General features: G+C 35.2%; 1 protein-coding gene across 6 annotated transcripts in view; it reads right to left on the bottom strand.

The window, feature by feature from the left end:
- Positions 1 to 23,710, bottom strand: part of KNTC1 (kinetochore associated 1) — a 43,387-nt gene that overhangs the window by 12,884 nt on the left and 6,793 nt on the right. For all 6 annotated transcript variants that reach the window (XM_067307282.1, XM_067307277.1, XM_067307279.1 and 3 more), the window contains 33 exons: positions 22,637 to 22,680; positions 22,457 to 22,522; positions 22,293 to 22,368; positions 20,975 to 21,100; positions 20,794 to 20,883; positions 20,038 to 20,103; positions 19,486 to 19,547; positions 18,990 to 19,101; positions 18,007 to 18,150; positions 17,707 to 17,763; positions 17,523 to 17,624; positions 16,293 to 16,409; positions 15,648 to 15,791; positions 15,255 to 15,353; positions 14,148 to 14,251; positions 13,875 to 13,980; positions 12,888 to 13,022; positions 11,541 to 11,660; positions 10,659 to 10,728; positions 10,516 to 10,583; positions 9,178 to 9,470; positions 8,319 to 8,491; positions 8,021 to 8,118; positions 6,520 to 6,661; positions 5,476 to 5,532; positions 4,752 to 4,915; positions 4,107 to 4,211; positions 3,210 to 3,338; positions 2,467 to 2,583; positions 1,986 to 2,095; positions 1,542 to 1,752; positions 796 to 885; positions 285 to 456 (listed from right to left, as the gene is read on the bottom strand). In XM_067307282.1, the coding sequence (XP_067163383.1) occupies positions 285 to 456; positions 796 to 885; positions 1,542 to 1,752; positions 1,986 to 2,095; positions 2,467 to 2,583; positions 3,210 to 3,338; positions 4,107 to 4,211; positions 4,752 to 4,915; positions 5,476 to 5,532; positions 6,520 to 6,661; positions 8,021 to 8,118; positions 8,319 to 8,491; positions 9,178 to 9,470; positions 10,516 to 10,583; positions 10,659 to 10,728; positions 11,541 to 11,660; positions 12,888 to 13,022; positions 13,875 to 13,980; positions 14,148 to 14,251; positions 15,255 to 15,353; positions 15,648 to 15,791; positions 16,293 to 16,409; positions 17,523 to 17,624; positions 17,707 to 17,763; positions 18,007 to 18,150; positions 18,990 to 19,101; positions 19,486 to 19,547; positions 20,038 to 20,103; positions 20,794 to 20,883; positions 20,975 to 21,100; positions 22,293 to 22,368; positions 22,457 to 22,522; positions 22,637 to 22,680 (3,769 nt within the window). The remainder of the gene's footprint in view (positions 1 to 284; positions 457 to 795; positions 886 to 1,541; positions 1,753 to 1,985; positions 2,096 to 2,466; positions 2,584 to 3,209; positions 3,339 to 4,106; positions 4,212 to 4,751; positions 4,916 to 5,475; positions 5,533 to 6,519; positions 6,662 to 8,020; positions 8,119 to 8,318; positions 8,492 to 9,177; positions 9,471 to 10,515; positions 10,584 to 10,658; positions 10,729 to 11,540; positions 11,661 to 12,887; positions 13,023 to 13,874; positions 13,981 to 14,147; positions 14,252 to 15,254; positions 15,354 to 15,647; positions 15,792 to 16,292; positions 16,410 to 17,522; positions 17,625 to 17,706; positions 17,764 to 18,006; positions 18,151 to 18,989; positions 19,102 to 19,485; positions 19,548 to 20,037; positions 20,104 to 20,793; positions 20,884 to 20,974; positions 21,101 to 22,292; positions 22,369 to 22,456; positions 22,523 to 22,636; positions 22,681 to 23,710) is intronic.

The following is a 23,710-nucleotide window of genomic DNA, read 5'->3' as shown; positions in this document are numbered from 1 at the left end:
GTGGGATACTTGGGTTACTTTGCTCTTCGAGAGGCTCTGTCCATTTGAGGACAGAACTCTGCACTGTATTAAACTCTATTGTATTGTCTTAGCTCGACTGAAAGCCAGTTACCTCACCAGCAGCAATTTGGGAGCACAAGCGCTTTAAGAAGCATTAGTAAAACAGCTACATTAGTATAGAAATACAGTTAAAGCAAAACATAGACCTAGATCTTTTAAGTTCCCAGATAGCAGAATGAAAGGGAATAACATATGTATCTAGCCAGAAAGAATACTGAACATACATATTATGTTCCAGAAACATTGTGTCGTTCTAAAGAATATCAGATGAAAGGGCAGTCTGGTTTGAGCAGCTGGAGATAAGGGAATCACATGCTCTAAAACATATTGGTGTTCCAGGTCCACAGGTGGGGAAATTCTTTTATAAGACTCCAGATGTTTGAGAAGGCTCAAAGCCTAGGGACAAAAAAGAGAGAGAGGGAAAAAAAACAAAAAAAGCTTGTGACTACTATATTTTTCCCCTCAGTAAAACCTAAGGTTCGGACACATATCATTTGGCAGAGTTACTATAGATCTGTAGAGGTTTTTATCCCTGCTCTGACTCATTGCTGAGAGACAGCTAGAGATCATTATTTCTTGATGCCATTTTCTGAATGAAAGCTGTGTAGATGGAATAACTGATTTAATTTCAACAGACTCTTGAATAATTACACTAGTACACAATGTTACACTAGTAACAGACAAAAGAGAATACAGATGCTATTTACAAAGTAACAGTAGCATATTTGGTTGTACCTGATTCAGCTGGATACTGGTGTTCTTTTCATCAGCATTTTGCATCACTTTCAGGACAATTTCAATAGTTTCATAGTCATATGGATCAAGCTGTTCAAAATAATAAGATTTTATATGATTTCTCTTATAAAAACATACAACTGAGTTACACTTATTCAATTTTAATTCTAATTAAATAGGCATAATATTGAAGAAACAGTATAAACATCATGACATACTTCCCTAACACAAGAGACTTCTGTTTCACAATCCTAAAGCCTAAAAAAAAAAAAAATAGCTAGGATATTGCAGAAAGACCACTTACATTAGTGATGAACAGAGGGGAAAACCAAACAAAAACAAACAAACAAACTTCCCCAAAACACCTCTTTTGCTCCTATATGTTTTTAATGTATCATTTTAAAACATTTCTAGTATGGTGTGTTTCTTGAAAGCAACTTTTTTTTATTTGACTATTGTGTTCATTTTTTAATGCATGTTGGGGATGGAAGACTTCACCTATCTTTAAGGACAATTAGATATTTTGTTCTACTTTTCTCTATAGAGAACTGAAACATAACATTTACATTCTGTAGCACAACTGGAAAAAAAATAAGCTTTTTCAGATTTCCATGGAATGATAACCATAAGTGATTACTTTAATCTATCATTCAAGTGATGTGCAACATTTGAGATAAGATGCATACTTTCTCTATGCATTTCTGTTTGTTTTGCTTGTTATTTTTTATTTTATTTTTATTTTTTACCTTGTACAATATTCCACTGAGGCTCATGACCAGGTCTTTCGTGCTTTTCAGTAGAGGAATTATTGCTAGCGCTCTAGCCAGTAATGTGGAATGAGGTTGCTTCTCACTGTGTTCTGCAGAGTCATCTTCAATATGATTTGTATTAGCATTCTGGAGAAGAAGTGTTTCAATGCAAAGCTGCAGTGCGGCATCACTGTCCAGCATAAAAGTACTAGAAGAGAACAGAACGTTTTCTTCGTGACCTTTTGTGTGGCCAAGGTACTTATTTCCTTATGAACAAATTCACTAAGGCCAGAATATACTCTGATTTATGTCTGTCTTTTTTTAAAAAACAATTTGTATGTTACATAAATCAGGATCTATTTAAACCAAAATAGATTTCAATAGGCACAGTTATTATTACAGCAGCAATTAAACACAGGCCTGATTTGCTTCAATTATTACCTGCAGTAATTCAATATGAGATCTGTGTCTACTTTTGGATTCTGTACCAGAGTTCTTATGAGTTCCTTCTTCCTTACTGGTGGTTGTCTAAATACAGTCTCAAAAGAAATCTACAGATAAAGAAACATTTAGTGTTCTTCCCAAAGAACTCTTTTAGACAGTATCAAAACTTATTCCTTATTTAGTTAACCTTTTAACTTTTCCTTTAGCTACAATGCAGAGATTTTTAGAGCAGGAAAAAGCAGTGCATTTTCTGAATAGGCCCTGTGCCAAATGATGTTTAAGCACTTAAAGTTCTTTTACAGCATCCTTAATTAATACATTTCTCAATTTTTGAGCTTTATTTCAGCACAGGCAGAACGAAAAGTTAAAACAGAGCCCCAGCTTCCCTTACACTTGAACTTTAAATCAATGCAAAATACATCTCAAACTCTACTGACATTTAATCAGTTAATAAAACCATCAGAATATTCAAACTTACCCCAAATTTACCAAGTTGGATACCCCATTCTGCATCAGTAACCAATTCTTGGAATTTTCTTTTTTCTTCTTCTTCACCACAGTGGGCAGCAAGCTGTGCTCCAACCAGAGCTACTGCCTTAAAGGAGAGAGAACAGAAGTGAACACAAATACAGTAAACTTGAAAATGGGGAATACTAAGGTCTAAATCTTTAGGGGAGCTTAAACAATTCAAAGATCACACAATTGTATAAGAAGGAAACAGTCTTCACAGAAAATGTTATCAGGGTTACCACACCTCCCGAGTCAGCAGTTCATAGCTACTGGTCTAGTTACTTTAAAATTGAGCTTCTCGGAAATATTTTCCCAGTACTGTACTAGTGAAAGTGATAACAATACAAAAGGTATTTTTAGACACAACCTCTTCTGCAAATTGATGGCACTCTATCTCCCTATTTCTTTATCCTTCACTTCCCATCATCCTTTATCTTTCAATATGTGTATTTATTCCTTCCATTCTTTACAATTACTGTCAAAGAACAATTTCTCCAAAATATTACAGGAGCGGTGCACAATTCTACTCTGCAGTAAACGGAGGTGGTTTATCTCTTAGCGGTGCCCTAAGTACAAGTGGGGAACTTGTTCAAACACCTGTACCCTTAATAAGGGCAAACTACTGTATTTCTATATGACATTCCTAACATCTTGAAGAAACTCTTTAACATGCTGTTTATGTTGAAGAAATACATGGTCTTGTGAATTTACCAGAACTTTTTTGTAATTTTGCCATGTATTGTTTATGACATCCCAGAGTTTATTGAACATATCTTCCTTGGGCAAAATTGTGCAGTATCCCAATGCCAGGTTCTGATCTATGAGACGACAGTTGAACACCTGTGTATTAAAAGAAAAGAAAAGGAAGTGTTATAAAACTTTAAGACTTTGTTTTAATGGAACTGAGTACATATAGAGTACATATATGAGAGAGAGAAAGAGAGATTTTTTTTCAAGTTTAAAAGTTAATATCTGAATACACTGAAGCCCGTCTAAAACTAACTGGCTTTAGTTTAAACTACCTTAGAAGACAGCATATTGCAAGTTTTTCTGATAGCTTTTTAAAAAACTCTTCAGTTAAAGTGTTTAAAAAAAAAATCTAAAATGAAATTAGGATTGAAAATCAGGTGGAGAATACCTGCAGATCATAAAGGCCATTATAATAATTTAGTAACACTTAGACTCCCACAGTACTCAAGCTTCCACTGTACAAAAGCCTGCAGGCAGAGCAACTAGTGTATAATTTAAGAGGCACAGCCTGTAAGAGGTGTGCTAGGGTGACAACATGTGGCTGCCAGCAAGGTGGTGTCAGTTCAGGGGCTATTCAGTAACGCACACCCCCGCTGTGGAAGGAAGTAAGGCAGCAGGGGCTGCTGAAGCCAACCCTCTCGGGCCGTTCAGCCCACCCCTGTCTCATTCTAGCATGGAGACATGAGGCTGTGGAACCCACTGGTGAAATACTGTCACTGCTTCCTTCACCTTGTCTATCGTTTTTCAAGACGCATGTTTTTTTCCAGAGTGTGGGGGGTTTATAGCATTTGGCCACATGAAAATGTCAGAATTCTGTAGTAGGAAGGGTAGCCTCCTCTTGATACAGAATGTTCTTACCTTGTGTAGTAAGGTCCGGATAGTGGTCATAATTGCTGAAGTGGACTTCTGTTTCATAGCAATGAGAAAGCTTTTGGTGTCAGCTAGCATTTTTCCATCATGTAGCTAATATAAAAAAAAGATAGTTGATGGTTAAAAATAAATTCCAAGCCTTCAAATTCTCTTGTCATTTATAGCATACTAAGAAGCACTATAGTAATTTTAATTTTCAGAATTAAGATCTTAGAAAGATCTCTTGTGAATGAGAAAAAGGATTTTTGTTTCCCAGTGCTTTTGAATGGAGCAATGCTGCTTGAATATTCCCCTTGCAGCTTTTCCCATACTAATCAATGATAACACAATGTGAAACAGTATAATAACCTATTACTAACCCCAATTTGATTCCTGACCTCCAAGCAGAGGCTAGGAGTTTGGTTTGGAACATACTTTGCGAAGCGAAACAGATGCCCACAAGAAATAGAAAAAACCCTACCATCTCACAAAGCTACTGTGCATCTGATCAGATGGTAGTAATTTTTCAGGGAGGTCTTGGGGATAGCCTCTCCCTAACCTATCAGCTACTTGTACAACTCTAAATTTATTAATGGCTGACATAATGCTAAATTTTTTTTCCCCCAGCAAAATTAAGCATAGTCCTTGCCGTACCTTCTCACTCAGGGACAAATCCATGTTGTTTGATATACCATGCTGAAGACAAGATCCAAATGAACAGACTATTAGGCGCAAAGCTAACTCACACTGACTGCATTCCATGAGGTTTTGTAGTTCTGCGCAGATGGGTGTTCTAGCTGGCAGCAGAAGGTTCTGTCCTATGACATATTTCACCAAAAACAAACAACCCCAGAAAACAATTAGTGTGTGTGTATGTATATGTGTGTGTGTGTGTGTGTGTGTGTGTGTGTGTGTGTGTATAAAAGCATATTGTTCTTGGAATTTTTTTTTGTTTTTTTCCCCATTAAATTGGTATCAAAAGATCAGCCTTAATTTCCTTCATAAACCTTAAATTTGCAAGGTTTTTAACTTAATACAGACTCCCATTTTAGTTTGAAAACCAGATGTTTGTCATCTTCTTAGAAAGGCTGTAATGACCCCTAGCTAGTAGTTCTGGCACTTCTGTACTGAAAAAAATCTACGGTCTTTGACAATGTGCCCAAAATCACACAGGTGAATGATAGAAATTACCATCAAGCCTGGTGTCTTTTGTGCTGAACCAAGCTGTCTCCCTAACATCAGTTTGTAAGTGGAACATCTAGACAGCTATTTAAAAACTACAAGCTAGTCATGCTTATGTGGGTTTAATTTAAACCCCACTTTAAAAGTATAAATAACTGGACAACTAGAGAAAGTGGTCAATCTGCTGTCATGGTACCTTTAGTAAATGCACAGTTTGCCAAGCTTGTTGAATCCAAAGGATACAGCTTTTTCTCTGAAAGACACATAAATATATGTCAGTAATGTGCCAAGATCTCAGCAACATTATGAATCCTGGAAGTAATTTAAAAATACTATACTTCAAGGACACTACGTCAAATAAGAACTGGGTAAGAAAAGTACATAAAATAAGCACTGGGTAAGAACAGAATTCACATGAATTGTAAGAGCCAGGACTGCTATTTTTTTTTCTGAGCCTAATTATAAGTCATTTTATAGGAAGGAATATCTCTTCAAATGCATAAAGGAATACAAGCCAGCAGTTTTGAGTAAATTCTTTATGTGTAAATCCCTTTGCCTTGATAGGGCAGCCAATGTAAACATTTATCTGTGAAAGTAATAAATATGATTAAACCAAATAAGCATATCCCTTAAAGGTAGATTTAGCCCTATGAAATAATATTTGCAAATAAGTGCTTTTTAATACACCAATGACACATTAGGAAAAAGTATTTATATCTCCCCCCCAAACCCTAAAAGTAATTAACCCTAAAATATTCAGTGCTGCATCTACAGAACTCTACAGTGTCTTTTTCAGCACCTACAACAGTGTAGAGTTTTGTTCATAATACTTGAAGTTTTCAAAAAGTTGTGTTCATCTACAATGGTGTTCAACATACAGACAATCATTCTAGATCTAACATGAACCTTATCTTGCTTAAAATCCTGTCTCTGCTAGTGGCCACCAAAAGAAGTCTAAAGAAGATAAGAACAAGGCAAGCTTATAGTAATACTTCTCCAGAGCACTATCAGTCTTCAGGTATTTGCAGTTCAGAGTTTTCCTGAACCAGAACATAAAGAAGCCATCTCTATATTCTACAGCCCCCTCAATGGATACTTCTTCCACAAGTTCCCCCAATAGTGATTTCTGAGGTGTTAATTTCCACATGTGTGGAATTATTTCTGCTCCTAGATTAAAAAATATATATATATGTATGAAGTATAGATTGCATATTGACTCAATATTCAGGAAAAAGTTTACCAGAAATAGGCAGAAGAGAAGCAATAGTTTCATATGCAACTGGAAGAGCTATCTGTGGATCAAGAACTATCCCGTCTTCATTAAAGAAGTCATCATAAGTCCACTCTTCATAAGGATCTTTATCTCCTCCAAAAGCTGTTGTCTAAATAAGAACATTGTCAATAGTTTAAGTAATCAAAAGAACACCTAGCCGGTATATCTACTAACAAACTAAGCATTGCAAAAGAATACAGTTTTCCAACATAGGAATAGAACATGATCTTACATTTGAAAATAGATTCTATTATACTACTTTTTGTTAAATAGGATTGAAGAGATTTCCTACCTATATACTTTACCACACTTCTCTTTAATGTTGCATTTAGTTTCAAAGCCAAAACTCATTCATCATTAATTTAATGGAGGCTCAGCATAAACATTCATATTATAGGCAAACATTTTTCAAGTTGATTATTTAGACAAAAATAATAACATTCAGTGCATAAATACGCTTGCCTATCTGCTTTGATCTACTCCACTTGAACTGTAAGAGCCCATTCATTTTAAACAGCCCAAAGCACTGCTTGACCTGAACAAAAAACAAAGATGCTATTCAAGAATTTGATCTGTCTTAAAATTTTACAAAACTGTTGGAAATGCTTTCACATAATACGTGTGTTTAAGAAACAATACATACATTAAAAACAAACAAACAAACCCTGCCTGCCTTGTTTCGCCATTTTTAAAAAAAGCTTTTATAAAGTCAGATTTCTATGCTCTCTAGCAGTCTTGGCAACAGCTTTTCAGTTAAAGCACTGCTATTTTCAGAGTTGCATTAGCAGGATTTTGTATACTGAAACATAAGTGGTGAATAACCACTTGTGCTTGTGCCACTGCTGCACTGCTTTTAGTGCTCACTTCAGTTTACTCTTTGCACTGGCATATTCAGGAAAGTTTTAAGTTGTAGTTTTTTTAGCGAACTGATCAAATATTGCTAGAGGAATGTGAAAGAATTGTCAATGAATCACAGAATGGTTGAGGTTGGAAGGAACCTCTGGAGATCATCTAGTCCAACGCCCCTGCTCAAGCAGGGTCACCTAGAGCATGTTGCGCAGGATTGTGTCCAGGTGTGTTTTGAATATCTCCAAGGAAGGAGACTCCACAACCTCTCTGGGCAACCTGTGCCAGTGCTCTGTCACCCTCGCAGCAAAGAGGTTTTTCCTCATGTTCAGACAGAACTTCCTGTGTTCCAGTTTGTGCCTGTTGCCTCTCATCCTATCGCCGGGCACCACTGAAAAGAGTCTGGCCCCATCTTCTTTACACCCTCCCTTCAGATACTGATACACATTGATAAAATCCCCCCTCAGTCTTCTCTTCTCCAGGCTGAACAGGCCCAGCTCTCTCTGCCTTTCCTCGTATGAGAGATGCTCCAGTCCCTTAATCATCTTAGTGGCCCTAATGAAGGCATTAAAAAAAAAAAAAAGATATATTTTGTGAATATGTGTAAGTTCGAAGAAATTACCTTTGCTGTAAATCCACAGTTTTCTATTTGGCATTGTCTGTAAATATCCTTGGCAGCCAAAGTATATTTACATAGTTCCAGAGAGTCTAATAGCAAATCTGTAAAAACATTAATATCATTAGCATACTATTAATGAAAGGCTTATATGCCCTATTAAAAGAAAACTAGTTTTTTTGCATCACCTATTTTTGCAGAGGCATGGGTAGAAGTTCACTTTGTTTTCATGTTCATTTGAAAAAAGTTGTTTGGAAAGATGTTTTTTCCAACATGAACACAAATAAACAATAATAGTAATTACCAGGACTGCATATGGTAGCTGCTTGGCAAGCCATTTCATAGATCGCTGCTGGAAGATTCGTATCTTTAGGGGTGATCATTGGAACATCAGCTCCTAACATATGACAAAGCCTTTGACATGCTGAGAAGAGTAGCTTCCCTGTTTCTTCATTACAGTGATTTTCATAGAACTCCCTATTAAAAAATAGATTTAAAAAAGGCCTTTATTTTAGGCCACAGGCAAATAAAAATACAAAAGGGCATCAAATAGAAACAAATTCTGCTTAAATTATTTCACCTAGATGATTCACTGCAGCTAAAACTTCTCTGACTGAGGTGAAAAAGTACAATGGAGCTTGCCTTAGAGATAAATACTGAAGTGAACACGCTACTGAAAATAAGAAATATATTTAACTTTTTCATCTGATTTTTCTCTTGGGGATGGGGGTAGTAATATTGAACTGACAAGGTAAGCATGGGGCAGACACCAGTTAAACCCGTGACATTGTATGGCCAGTATACAATGGTTTTCTTCCACTTGCAGGAGTTGAAAAGCTCTCACAACAGCTATTTAATATTGTGATGATGATGCTTTACCTCGCTATAAAACTGTGAGGAAGTCTTGTTACTTAGTAATCATGCTATGGCAAAAAATAATTACAGTTTTCAGAGAATACAATACAACGCTATGCTTAAAATCTTCTACAAAAAGAAGAGCATATTGCTTAAACATTCCTCTTCCTTTTATGAACGCCCCCCTCCCCAACAAAACCAAAACTTTCCGTTGTTCTATATCTACTTACTTCTACAAAGTATCAGAAACAGATACAGAAAAGCCCATTAAAAAAGAATTAAACTCCTAAAAACCTCTGCAATTTTACCTGCATATTTTCATAGAGTCTTCAACTTTTCCAGCATCTAATGCTCTCAAGGCCAGTTTTTCTCCCAGTTCTTGTTCTGTCCTTTGCAGGAGCAAAGCCAGTCTGTACAACCTTGACCCAGTGGAACGGTTCTTTGTTTTACCATCTTCTGAATCACAATTCATTGTTTGCACTTTTTTAGACTTTGATAGAGATCTGACAGTTTCATAAGCTTTTATGTGCTCCTCAAGAAGCCTAGACATCAGCGAAGGATTCCTGAAATCTTTGACTGAAAGAAAGATATCAAAATCTTCCTGCAACAACAACAAAAAAATACGATGACATTTCTATTCATGTGACTTTCTTTGGAAATTTTTGTTGTCTTTGTTAAAATGCTTTTATTTCTTGTTTCATTCTTATAGGAATAGTTTCAGTAAAAGGTTGATTTTACTCATTTCTATCAAGTGCTACGATTTATGTAATAAATTAGAGAATTTTGCTTGGTAGTGGCTAAGCAAGGTAAAAAAAAAAAAGAAAAAAGAAAAAAGATACTGCTTGCTCAAATGCAGTATTAAATAATTTAATTTTACAAACCATAACGAAACCTTAATAAAACACTATAGTACTTTATCATGAAATCTTTGATGTATGAGAATATCCAACTTTTCGCTTTAAATGGACATCATGAAGTTCTGTCGCTTCTTGCCAGAAGCACAGTGTTGCATGCTGCATGTGTAAGCAATTTTAGCCACCTCCTTTCTAACAAGGCAGAGATATGGTTAGGAAATACTTTAAGCAATGTGAACAATGTTTGATCAACAGCAAGATACTGCTTCAGCTTTTATGACAGAGTGATTCAGCCTATGATAGAGTGACTTAAAAATAATAATAATAATAATAATAATAATAATAATGTGTTTGAGCAGAAGACCTGGGCTTAAAGCATAGATTTCAATCTCCTTTTACATTTGTATTTTCGGAAGTTAACCAGATTCAGTCTTTGATTAATCAAAGTCTTAAAGCATAGAACAGGAGCACCCGGAGAGTCTATTAAGAATGATCTCTGGCTGATTCTAACACCAATGCTGCGCCTGAGAATTGTCTAGGATTGCACTAGTTGGCATTCCAGACAGGCTAACAGTTTAAGAGGATAACTGAGTTCTAGTGCTTGGGTACTTGACCTGACACTCTTTAATTTGGTAGCATAGATGTAGCCTTACAATCTATTTGAATTCACTAATACAAATACCTTTTGCACAAAAGTTGTAAACAATAAATTTTTGATATCATCCACATTATAAGAACAATTGAAACAACTACAGTAAATCAAAAGTAGTTTGAAGCTATGAAAATACCTACCTGCAGGGTAGCAAGTGTTTCAAACATTTTCAGGTTTGCTTCACATTCATCTTTCTTCAGAGGATTTTCTGTTGGGGGACAAAAACAATTACTTCCTGACTCCACTTACAAACAAAATAAAAGATTTGCAAGTTATAACTTACCTTTTTGAATGCTAAACAGGAATTTAAGGATTTCCACGAGAGTCTTTGTCATAAACATTTGTGTTTTGCGCTGAAGGAAAGGGAAAGGTTAAGGTTTTGTTTTGGTCAAAATGTTGCCAGTAACAGGCTGTGATTCTCAGGCTTTCGCTCTATTAAAATATTATGCAATGTTCTGCAAATATCTTGAGCAACAATTCTCACCTCTAAAATAATACCAATTGAAAAGCAAGGGAATAGAAATTTATTGTAAATATACATCCTTTATAGAAATAGCATGTATTTTATAGCTGCAATATATATGTACTCCACTACAGTCTATTAGATCTCACAGGAATTTTGGAACTCTCTTCGCTCTTCCCCCTTTGTTCTTCTTTCCCCTTCCCAGAATAATCCCCTAAAACAACTGTTGAAAAAGGTTTCTCCTCTGTGGTTGCAAGCTAATGATGCGCACTGTCAACTGCAGTGCTTCATCCCACTTTGGTGTGTGGCAAAGCCACACCTTCTACAGTTTTTGAATACATATTTTCAAAGCAACTAAAGTAAGAATTGGAAAACATGTAAGACTTGAGGTATAATAGTGCAGTAGGATTTATAAAAGTATTAACTGAATTCAGATGGTGATGCCACTGGGTGGAGATGCCTTTAAAAATAACATAGAGTAATTTTACAGTATACAGAATCAGAATAATTCAGGTTGGAAGAAATTTCCAGAGGACACCTAGTCCAACCTTCTGCTCAAAACAGGGTCAATTCATTGGCCCTCTTTGCCGAAAGACACAGCTTTTACATTTTCATTCCCTAACTTTTTTTTAGAGCATCTGGGTAGGAAGAGTATTTAGAATAATTAATGCACACACTTTATGATGTGAAAAGACTTAGTACCTCCTCAGAATTATCTGCTTTATTCTGCAATACCAGTGTCCCCCATACAGTCAATCTCTCCGCAACTTTCTCAGCTTCAGCAAGAGTCAGAGATTTTAATAGAGTCAGAGATTCCTCTCCCTGCAGGGGGAAAAAATATATATATATATATATTTATTTATTTATAAAATCAGAAGTAAGCAAAACAGAAAAGAGCATTTTCTTGTAGAAGGGTTTAATTTTCTTAGCAGCTAAGTTATGCATGTTTCTTTACTTCAGTGTTTGCATGATGGCCCAGTAGATAAGATTTATGCTCTGTTGATGAACTTCAAATGTCCTCGTAAAATACACTTACCATGACATGACTTCCTTAAACTCCTGAATAATTTTCGCTAAAGCTATGAAGCATTCAGTAAAATCTATGTGTTTACTTGCTGAGAGTGATAAAAGGCAAATTAAAATGCAGTCTTGCAAAATAGCTCATTGGCATTTATGCAATGTTTCTAAAACAGTATGATTATCAAGAATTGTGCATGTGATGTGCTAATAGGACAGAACAAGTGTTAACGTAAGAAACTGTATTTTGCAAGGTTTGTTAATTTGATTCAAAGCCTCCTATTCTTCAAGTCAAAGAGATCATAATAACATAACCAGGGATAACCACAGATTATAGAAGTAATCACCAATTTGGTAATTAAAGATACCTATTGTAATGCAGCAAAGTTAAATGTTCTAGTTTAGTAATCTTTAAATTGCACTTATCTCTTAGTCCCCCCCCCCCCCAAACTGTGTCTTAAAATTAACACTTCTAGACAGAAAAGGAACCTGTTTTGTTTGAATGCAACAGGAAAGTCTTAAGCTTGGAACATTCAATACCCTGTATCACAAGTCATACAGTCTGTGGTACATACAAAACTTAGGCACCCTTAATACCACAGAAGCAGCTATGTTTTGATGTGGGGTATCATGTTGCATTACCAACTCAGAAGAAAGAATCTTTTTTTCTTGTTAGCAAGAAAGCAACTTGCTCAAAAGCAATTCCAGCAGAAAGAGTAGGTAGCTCTGTGAAATGTGAAAATTAGGTAGCATACTTCACTTCAAAGCTTGTCTTATATATATGGGACATTGTTTTTATCTTTTTTGGTGGGAAATGAAGGAGGGTTCACTATGTTCAAAACTCTGACAAAGGTCTAATTTTCAATGTTAAGTATAGGTAATTACGTGTACAATTAGCAGAACTGTAACAAAATACAAACATGAAAACTGTGTATAAGACTTCAGCAAATAGTACAACTGTTGCCCCTGTTCTGGAAAACAGGCACAGTGTCTTTAAATACTGATATCAAGTGACATGAAGTATTTCAGTACCCTTTCTTTGTCAATCAGGTCTATCATTCTCAGGATGTAGACTTCCACAGCAGGCAACATATATGCTGCCACAATTTTCAAAGCATCTTCTAAAGAAGTAGGGGTATCTTGTTTTAGAATGTATTTCACCAGCCTCTGTAAGAGGAAAACAGATAAGGAGTTTAGCTTTAGTTATAGGATAACAAAGTAAGTCATTTATATAAAATAATTCCGTGTTATAATTATACAGCCCATACCAAGCAAGTTAGTTATCTAGAAGTTGCCTGTAGACAAAATTTGATTAAATACTAACTGGGTTTGGGCTAGGAGAAAGAGAATTATGTAGTTGGTATAGATGTACAAATTATCCTAGAACTCTCAAAATTCAGGGGCCTCATCTAGTTCAACAAGATGGCAAAGGACTTTAACAGGAATGCTCGTATTTTCTCCCTGTTAAAGGGGAGACACTGAAAACAAAAATCCCCAAACATTGTATGCAGTGACTTTAGGAGAAATCAGACTGGGAGGCTTAAGAGGTTGTAGCCTGACATTTCTTTAGCTTCCCTCCCTCTTTTCTCTCCCCCCTGTGGAAAGCACTAGATCATCAGTGCTGTGCTAATCAGTATAGGCTATCTGAGATCTTCTAGTTCTTAAATAAAAATCACTTAAAAATCACTTGGTGGCTTTCAGGCAAGCATGCAGAACAAGATTAATTTATTCCAAGCATAAAGAAACCAAACCAAACTCATACAGTTATTGAAAAAAGACTTAAGACTGGATTTAAAATATTCTCAACTGATCAGTTCAGATTCAGGTACCTTGTTAAGAAAAATGACAGCACAAGGAAGTCCCAGCCATACAAGTAAATGGATGTTGATAACAGATGGCAGGTACGAACTGCTAAGTTCTTTTTCAAAATCTGGCCTTTAATACCTCATCAAAATACATGCAGATAAGCATACAGATTTTTGCTTAATAGAAGTCATAAGAGAAGTGCTGATCATTTACCATTATCATCTGCTTGTCCTTTAAGAGATTAGTATCTCTTATCCCATAGGCTCGCAAAAGCTTCTTCATCTCCATCAGCTGGTAACTTTCCTGCAATAACTTTACTCTGTGGACAAATCAGACCATTGCTAACTTCCTTGCTACTTAGATTTGAGCATCATAATACATCAGATGATACATAACTTTTTTTTAAAAGAAAATGAGAAATTCTTGTTGAAAGTATACATAGAATCATCTGATGGATGAGAGGTAGAGTGTGGGATGTTGCCTTACTTGAAATGATTCATTTCCAAATGCTGCTTTACCAGCAGCTCCACTGCTGCACTCCATGGTACCATCGCACCATGCATTATCTGCAGAACCGCATCAAATTTCAGCTATAAAAGAAAATAAAGAAATTATTTTTCAAAATAAGTTATCAGGTAATCTCTTGAAGTATTGTTCACATGTGATTCATTTAGATAAGCATTTTATTTCCTGGCCCAATCTCCACTTGCATAAAGGGAATATCATTATCATAATATGATGTGTCAAGTTAGATTAGAAAATGGGTATGGCAATTTATGACACTGTAGAGCTCAAGTTTCATACATACTAGAATTGGTGAGTTTTCCATGTGATGTCATCAAAACTATGCTGTAAGTTCTGTATGTATGTCCTTATTTCAAAGTTTCTATAACATTTGTTTAAGATACGTTTGAGAACATTTTCCCTATCTTTAGCAAGATACTTAGTCATGTAAAACATCTTACAAAGTCTTTTACAGTTTTCAAAGGTAGAAGCTAACTAATTTACAGGTATCTTGAATTCTGTTTCTTAACTTCATTAAGGCATCTCACTATAACATTTATAGTATATAGTGTGCAGTGCTTACTATAAACTTTGCAGCTGCTCATGCAATATTAATGCATTTTAAGAGCACCCTCAAATGTTATTATTCAAGAAAATGCTGAAGGTGACACAGAATATCTCCAAACAGATAGATGTACAAAACTGAAGTAACCCAAGTAATTTGGATTGTTCAACAATAAAGCAAGACACTGCCTCACTAACCAGTCTCCCCATGACCACAATTCTGGACCTCATTTCATGATCCTACGTGTTGAGAGTGGTTAATTGTTAGCTGAATGCCATTTCCACAACTGCCCACCAAAAGTGGCAATGAAGTAGAAACAAACCATTCTAAGATAAAGGAAACATGCGTGCTGTCAGATCAAGCAAAGAACATGACGTGAGAGAAGATTATTAAGATAAAATAAAAAAACAGCATAGTATTTGGTCCTCTTCATACCACTCACTGTTCCTAGGTAAAAATCATGTTTTTCATTCTGAACTAATATATTAGAGCCATATAATGACTATTTTGCAAAACATACATACATCTGTATCGGAGATGCAGCCAATGACAGCTATTGCCTTTGCCTCCCATGCAGTTTCAAATACTGAAGTAGACCGTGTACGACAGCGTTCTAGCAAATCCTGCATATTTTGATAAAGAAGATTAGGGTATTTGAATTCAGAAAAGCCAGGAATATCCTATGACATAAACAACAATGAAAAGGTTTCTGGATACTAAAGGACAGATTTGGCTATTCTCTCTTTTATCTTTTATCTATTGCTGAAATATTAACTTTCAGTAAGTTTATTAACAGAAGTAAGCTAATCTGAAAGCTGATCCTAAAATTCAAGCGTAACTAAAAATGGTTTGGCCAAATCAGATTTGATTTCCTGCTTGCATTCACACATTCTTCAAAAGAGAGAAAATATGAATACCTTTATATACTGCAAGAGCAGTTCATCTTTTTGTAGATTATGTTCGCACAGGTAGGGTTTTATAAACTTCTCCAAAATGGATGGGACAAGCTCTGGTGCCAAAATTTTATCAAACATGCGAAACACAATAGTAGTTGCATTTTCCTGGGCAGCAAGTAGAACAATGGCAGGTTAGAACATGATTCTTTATTTCTCCAGTGACCTAGTTCAACATCTACTGCCCAAATAAATCAACTGAAAGATCTGTGAAACTAGCATCTGTTTAGCTGAAAATAAAGCGAACACCCCAAATCTTCGTTTTACAAAGACCCTTATTGTTCAGTTGTACTTCTAATTTCTCTGTTGCTAATGATTGTGCCAGGACTTAGTACATATGACTTGCCATGAACTGCAAATGAATGGAGTTTAAGTCATACCTTTTCTTAGTACCACGTCACATTATACACTTATACCCCATTGAAACAAAATTTATAACACAATGTATCAAATAGCCTTACCGGTTTATGAACACAGGATTAACCAATTAAATGAAAATTTCAGGATTCTCATTCTGCCTAGCTTCAAGGAGAAAAACATTGTAGGATAGGATTTATCAGAACTATCCACTACTCAAAAGCATTGTTTGTGAAGTGCCTGCATAATTACCCTTTCAAAATCACAGAGTGCCAGCCTGCAGTTGTATTTTCTGTACAGATTTATCAGTTCTTGTAGATCATTTACCAGCTTCTTTAACCGATGCGCCTCTTCACAGTCACCACATATCTGAAACGGTGTTCATAGGTGAAACATTAGATGACTTACTACAATCTTCAAATCAGTTAAATGCTGTCATAAAGAGGAAGAAAATTTATTCTCCACATTTCTGGTATAAGGATAATCGACTTACAATGCAGCAAGGATTTCTGGTACGATGTTAAAAAACAAAACAAAACAAAACAAGAAATCTTTCTAAAGATAAGGCTAGTGCAGCACTAGAACACCCTGCATAGGGAAGAGGCATGAGCATTTCATTCACTGAAAGTCTTTACAGACAGCTTAGACAAATGGCTATCAAGGGCAATGTGCCTACAACTGACCCTTTCTTGGGGGTAGAAGCCCTGTTTTTTCTGATTTCCTGAGAAACCTTGCATACAATTTTTATGCTTTGCATACTTTATGAATCTCTGTGCTGAATTGTTACCTTCATAGGGCATACAATGAAAAGTTTAAGCTGCCTGTTGAAAATGGGGCTTAACAGAGGAAGCCTTTCCTTCACGTGCTTCACATGTGGGATTCAGAAGTTTAAGACAGTAGATTTAATGAATACAGAATGTCCTTGTTTTCAGTACAGCTGTTTAGCTTTAAGCTTTATCAGTTTTCCACTTTCTTGCTACCACTTTTATAGATGCTGGTATACCTAGGATATAACATACATGATTTATTTGTATCTACATAACTCAATATTCATAACCTCACAGCTAGCTGATTCTAAGATACCCGTTTTCTCCAGACCATAACACATGGTTAATAGCAAAAAAATTCCAAAATTTTTGATAGAGATGATACGCGTTTCTGATTTAGGTTCACATGGAGGTTCTTTACTGGAATTTAAGGTTTCTGTAGTATGTAAGCTTATTTGTGCATTACAAAACACTCAAGTATATTATGCATGTTTAGACTATTAATATACTTATTAAGGGTATTAACATTGCACTGATTTTTTTAAAAGGTTTAACCTCAAGAAGATTGGAACTCAGTTACTTCCTTTCACTGAATTCAGTCATTCCTCACCAAAAACAATAGTGATCTAATCATCATTCATTCCAATTCTAGCACAGAGCATATGTTCAGAAGTTTCTTAATACCAAGTGATCATATATCAGTCACCTTTCTTACCAAAGGATTCCACTGGTAGAAAGTTGTCATTCCCAGTTCACCATGATTTTTACTTGTAAAAAAAGTCTCTGCCATTTGGAGCCCATTTTCTGGCCAATTTGCCTGTTCAAAATAATTGACATTAGCAAACTATATTACACATACAGAACTACAAGACATGCAGAGTTTCTGCAGTTTGACTGACCTTATCAGTTAATTCAAGATTTCGAGCACCTTGTTCCAGCCATTTTGCTAATATTTTCTGAAATAAATACAGTTAGAGTTATACTATTTATCAAAACAAAATTTGCTATTAGAAATTATATTTGAAATGAGTTCCTTTAAGACAAAACTGTAGGGAAAAATTCTTTTAAAAAGGCAAGAATAGGGTTCTGACATTTAAAAAAAAATGCAATTTCTGTAGGTCTGACTATAAAATTGTCTTAGTTTGAGAAAATTACATTCTGTATTTAAGTCTGTAATGACATTTCTTTAGTAGTCTTACCTGTCCCTTTGGCACAACTCTTCTTAAAAAAGGGATCACAACATTTTTAAGCCACAAGCACAGTTCCTTTAAAGGAACAGTGACATGGATGGCATTAAGCAGGTTCTCTAGCATTTTCTCATCAAAGCTGCTTTCAAAGTCTGCCTAAAATATTAAAATGGAACAAATAATAGGTTTATAGAGTTTATTTGATACTTTGTAGAGCTTTACTTGATACTTTGTAACACTGCTCCACCAATACAAAGAAACACTATATTTCACAAACACAAAGAGAAAAATCTCAGCATGCATAGATAGGAATTAAAAAGAAAAAATCCCAGAAACAAACAACCCTCTCCCAGAAAACTCTGTTCAGAAAAACTAGAGTAAGGTCTTCTTAAACATGACCTAACTGAAGCAATTTTGTTGCTAATTACGGTGGCACAATTATACTTTTACTTTAGGACTTGTCCTATAGTTCTATCATACTAAGAAAATAAGAGATGTGGACTTGGAAGTTCTGCACTAAGTAATATAATACCCTGTAGCCACTATTATGAATCTGTCATTCAGAGTAAGGAGTCTATATGATTGTTTATAAAGGACTTGCAAGGTAGCCAGCAAATGCCACTTAGAAATTCTGTAAGTGACCAAGAGCTGTGCTCCCAAGAAGGTGAACAGAAGATTACAACCACCACAGAATAAATCACAGAATAAATCGTAGAATTATTGTCCTTCAGACAGTGAAATATGCATAGAAATATGCAATAGAAACATGCATTCTGATATCAGAAATACCAGTTCATTCTTAAATCAATAGCACATTCAGCTTTCCAAGGATGAGAAGGGAATCATTGTGATAACAGATGAGATTCTGCCATAGACCTTTGCTTCTTTGAGAAGCTGTTTCATAACAGTATCAGTCTGACCCTAAGTTAGGCTGGAAAGTTTAAAGGGACTTAACATCTTCCATAAACACCAAAGAGATGGCTATGTCCTCTCACCTGATGCCTAAGCCAAAGGTACTGTGCACAAGGTAAATTTCCTTCTTCTAGTTGAAAAAGGATATTCTTGAAAATGTCTTCATTATTCAAGAATTCTGTCCAAGCAATACCACTGCAAGTTAGAGAAGGAAAAGAAATCCTATTATTATACATCAATATTAAAAAGAAAGGGGGGGAAAAAACCCTTTTCTAGCTAGTGCTATGTGCTGTAAGAGATAAGGGCTGTGTTAAATGGGGAGGGAGGGAATTACACGCCTCCAATATAAATTTAAAAATATCTATAGATATATATCTACACAAGACAGTTCATGTGCAATAAATAATACATGTTTTCAACATACAGGCTAACTCAACTTCCCATCCTCCGCAGTGGAGGAAGGGAAACTTCAGGAAGAAAAGAAAGGATTTAAAGTTTAAAAATCTTAGTTTCAATTGCAGATACTTTAACCATTGTAATTAAATTTACCTTCAATCTTAACAAATCTTAAAAACAAACCTGAATTTCTCTAGTCCAAAGGCTCCATAGAAAGTGGTAAGCCTTGCCTGAGCTCTCAATACCTGTATGCAGACAAGAGACTAAGATCAATATCTGGATTACTGAGGAACAATATTACATGGTTAGAAAAACCATCATAAAGGAGAGATGCGGGAAAAGGCTTTAAGAATTTCAGTTAGTTACATATGTAATACAGTTTTGTCTAATAAAAGACTAATCCAAAATTTCATTTCTATAAACATTTTTCACTGATTCTTCTTGAAGCTGGATGAAAGCTGTGCAGTATACAAGAATAACTAAGAAATAAAATAAGTAACTAGAAGCCCCTAAGAAAGTTTTATCCTCCAAATTCTGGAACACTCAAAAATGGATCTTTCTATGGCTGAAAGAATCACTTAATTCTGAAAGCTGTCAGTATTGTGATTTACTCTCATATTTTAAAATATAATATTTAGGTTTTAAAAAAGTTAGACAGTAGTACAGTTTTTTAAAATCCTACATCATAATTGTTTACCATATGGTAAACAACAGGGCTGCAAAGTTTGTCCTCACCTCAGTTATGGATACTGAGGCCCCATCAGGTGACGGAGCAATGGTTCTGTCATCTTTCTTCAAGATCTGAAACAAATACAGGAAAATTTGGCTGACAACTCAGTTGCTGCAGAACGTATCAGACAGTAGCATGAATTTAATGAGGACACTAGCAAAAACCTAGCACCTCTGTAAATTGTGCACTTTATTCTACAGTGTTGGGCTGTGATTGGATTTCTACATGCATGCAGGATTAGACAGATCATGTGCATCTCTAGTTCCATGTGATAAGGTGGGAAAGACTAAAATGTTTGGCAGGGGAGAGAATCACATATTTTGCGCTTTTAGTCCTGAAAGTAAAAGGAACTTAAAAAGACTGCTACTCCAAACTAAAACCTGCTTTCTGATGTGAAAATAAAACTGCAATCCCTTTTTTGCCCTTATGCAGAAAACAGCAAAAAAAAAAAAAAAAATCCCTTCACATACATAAGTTATGTAGATAATTAGCCCATAGACTGCAGGTACACTCAGAAGCAATTTTTTTTTTTTGCTGTTTTTAGTCAACATGACCATCATGTGTGCTGTTAACAGCAAGAACTAGATTAGAACAAGCTTTGCTTCTTCTTCATATTTGGTAATATACAATCTATAACACATTTACTTTCTGAATAACTGTTATTTTGTTGAAAACGTCCCCCTCAAGTTGTACAGGAGCATGTAATAGGAATAAGCAGGTACAAGAAATCTGATTTAATGAAACAAAAAAACTGAACTTACCCTGACTTTAGCGTAGTTTAACATTTCTTGAGTTGTTTCATATAGTGGCCACGGAGCGTTTATGCAGTAATCCACAACAAACTGGCTATCCTGTTTGATTAAGGAAAAAATTTAAATTAATTCTAAGTGCCTTTATAATTTGAATTAAAATAGTAGGGAAGGAGAGAACACAAAAATGTACCTGAATTTTTTGCAGATTTTCTTTGGCTTCATTCACAAGATCTAACCAGACTGTTTGACCATAACTCCCAACAGAAGCTGAGGCCAGTCTCTCTAAAATAGTGTTTGCTTTCACTTTGTATACAAGCTGTTTAAAAAAAAGAAACACTCAGTTTTCAATTTGATGTACTTCAGCTTTAAGCAGACAGTATTCAACTGAAAACTCAACACATGCCTTCACAATTGTATTGAGATGAAGCGTGGCTGTGTGCAACAAATGATTTCATTACAGAAATGGATTATCTATCAGTTCCTAACAATCATGAATTGTCTCACTAGCTAAGCCTGTTTAAAAAAAAGTAAAGCAGAAGAAACAGTCTTCTTCATACTTCCATATAACATCTTGTAAAGTCATACCTTCAACGTTAAGTTTATGTTAAAGATCCTAGAAAGATTAAATACTTGAAACAAATCAAAAATGCAAAAGGAAATCTTAAGTGAGACTACCTGTATATTAGATACAAATATGAAGCTAACCATATAAAAATGTTTTAATCCCACTTGTTCATTAATTCATTATTAAAGAGGTTATTTTTAAAATAAATTCTGATTATTTGCAGGTTGTCTATGAAAGTGTACAACTCCACTACAAGGAATATTCTATAGACTTTTTAAAGCTCTTGCCAGAATCAATCTATTCCTGCAGACTGTAATAGGAAATCCAGCACAACCTCAACCAGAAAAGTGAGATTTGCTGCCTACAGAAATGGATGGGGGAATGGGGAATCTCACTGCTCTGAGGTTTATTTATTTATTGTGAGATTAGGGAAGGTGTCACTCTGAGATCCTGATAATTCTTAAAAGTTAACAGGAACTGAAGGAGTTCCACACCTTTACACAAATACCTTATGGAGATTCAGCAATAAAGCAAAGATTTTGCATTCACATTGCATTATTTGAACAAATCATTGAATGAAGTCTGACTAAATGTTAATGAATGCACAGGAGAATTCTCTTTTTCAAGCAATACTGTTTCCTGATACTTAAAAACACAAATGCCCCTGCTCTTGATCCAGCAACTCTTATTTTGATCAGAACGTGTACTTCTGCATCACTTTCCATTGCAGTGTTTGTTAGTTATGGTAAATAAAAACATAGTTCACCATGCAGTTGGCTAATTTGGAATCAGCTTTCATTTATAAAGAGTTTGTAATGTGACATACCAACGTTTCTGTAATATTTTAAATGCTTTCTATTGGGCTATATGGCAGAAACTTTGCTTTTAAGTTCAGCTATACTAATTAATCTCCCAGTGTAATTATCAAAAATGGGCAACTTACCTCAACATCCAGTTCAAACTGAATAGCAAAATTCTCAGCTTCAGTGAATTTGTGCTTGTGAAGTAAGCGACTTAGTCTAGGGGTGAAATAAAGTAAAGCATTATACTTAAATTTAAGTGCCAAGTTACAGATGGGAAAAAGCAAAATTTCAAGGAAAAAAGTACCTATTTTCTGGCAGAGCTTCTGTTAAACTTCTCATCACAACAATAGAAACTGGGCCTTCAGGGGAACTGAGGGTGATAAGGGAACTATTTTAGTTTATCAACTGTAAAATAACTGTATGTAGAAGTAAACTGCCATTTTTATACAGTGGTGATCTAGTGATATATAAAACATTATCTTACATCTGATGATTGTCATGAATTCCTTCCAAGAAGTATATTGTATCCTGTAGCAAGTAGTAACAAAAATCATTAGTAAGGGGTGGGGGGGGAAGAGAACACCACAGTCATAAGAAAGCACAACAGTAGTGCCTTAAGAGTTTATTAATTTGGAAACAAACTACTGCTCTTCTCTCAGATAAGTATGGTGTTCTTTTTTAAAAAAAACAAACAACAAAAAAAACCCAAAACTTATTTCTTGGATGGTTTCCACCATCTAAATTTTCTGATGGCCTTAACTGGACTTTTCATCTACATGCTGAAACCACTCTACTATCCCAGTTTAACTGCCATCAATTCACTCTCCACATGACCAAATCATCTTAAACTTATTCTTCGCTTTCTTTTTGTCCAAGCCATAACCAGGCCACACTGTATCCATCTTCACATCTTTTAGAATTCAACCTCTGTGCTGCATTCACAAATGGAATACTGTCAGTGTGAGAAATATCAGAGCATATATCATCTCAGACCAAAAAAAGAGATATATAAGCCACGATTTTCTCCACAGTGTAGCTGCATATATAATTTTTCTGCCAAGTGCTTCATACAAGGCAAGTAATTTCATCAACCTATCATTGCATATCAGATTCAAACTTTACTACATTCACTTTCATGATTCTAATAATGAGCCATTGTTTAGACTTCTGACTTAGTATCCTCTCACATACCCACTCCACTTCAGGCTTCATAACATTCCTAATTCATCAAGTTTTCACCAACTTTTTTTGACTTTCTCCTTTAGTTAAAGTCTTTACAAAGAAGTAAGTTAGAAAGAAAAAGTAGATTTTCCATCTAAAATCTAAATACATCTCAGATAAACCCAGACCACTTTTTATACTAAGAAAATTAAAAACTTCATATAGCTTTTAGCTATAACAGCAGCAAGAACAATTGGCAGCAGAATTAAACATTAAACTAATAGATCTGGGCTCAGAATCAACTTGTTCAGTTTACTATATGTTGCATCTTTTCCTTTGGGGACATCATTTAATCTTTTTGTGTACAGTTCCTGCACAGTTTTTAGCACAATTTCAT

This window comes from Apteryx mantelli, chromosome 17 (genome assembly GCF_036417845.1).
Source record: "Apteryx mantelli isolate bAptMan1 chromosome 17, bAptMan1.hap1, whole genome shotgun sequence".
Taxonomy (NCBI): Eukaryota; Metazoa; Chordata; class Aves; order Apterygiformes; family Apterygidae; genus Apteryx; species Apteryx mantelli.
This window is presented reverse-complemented; position numbering and strand designations above follow the sequence as displayed.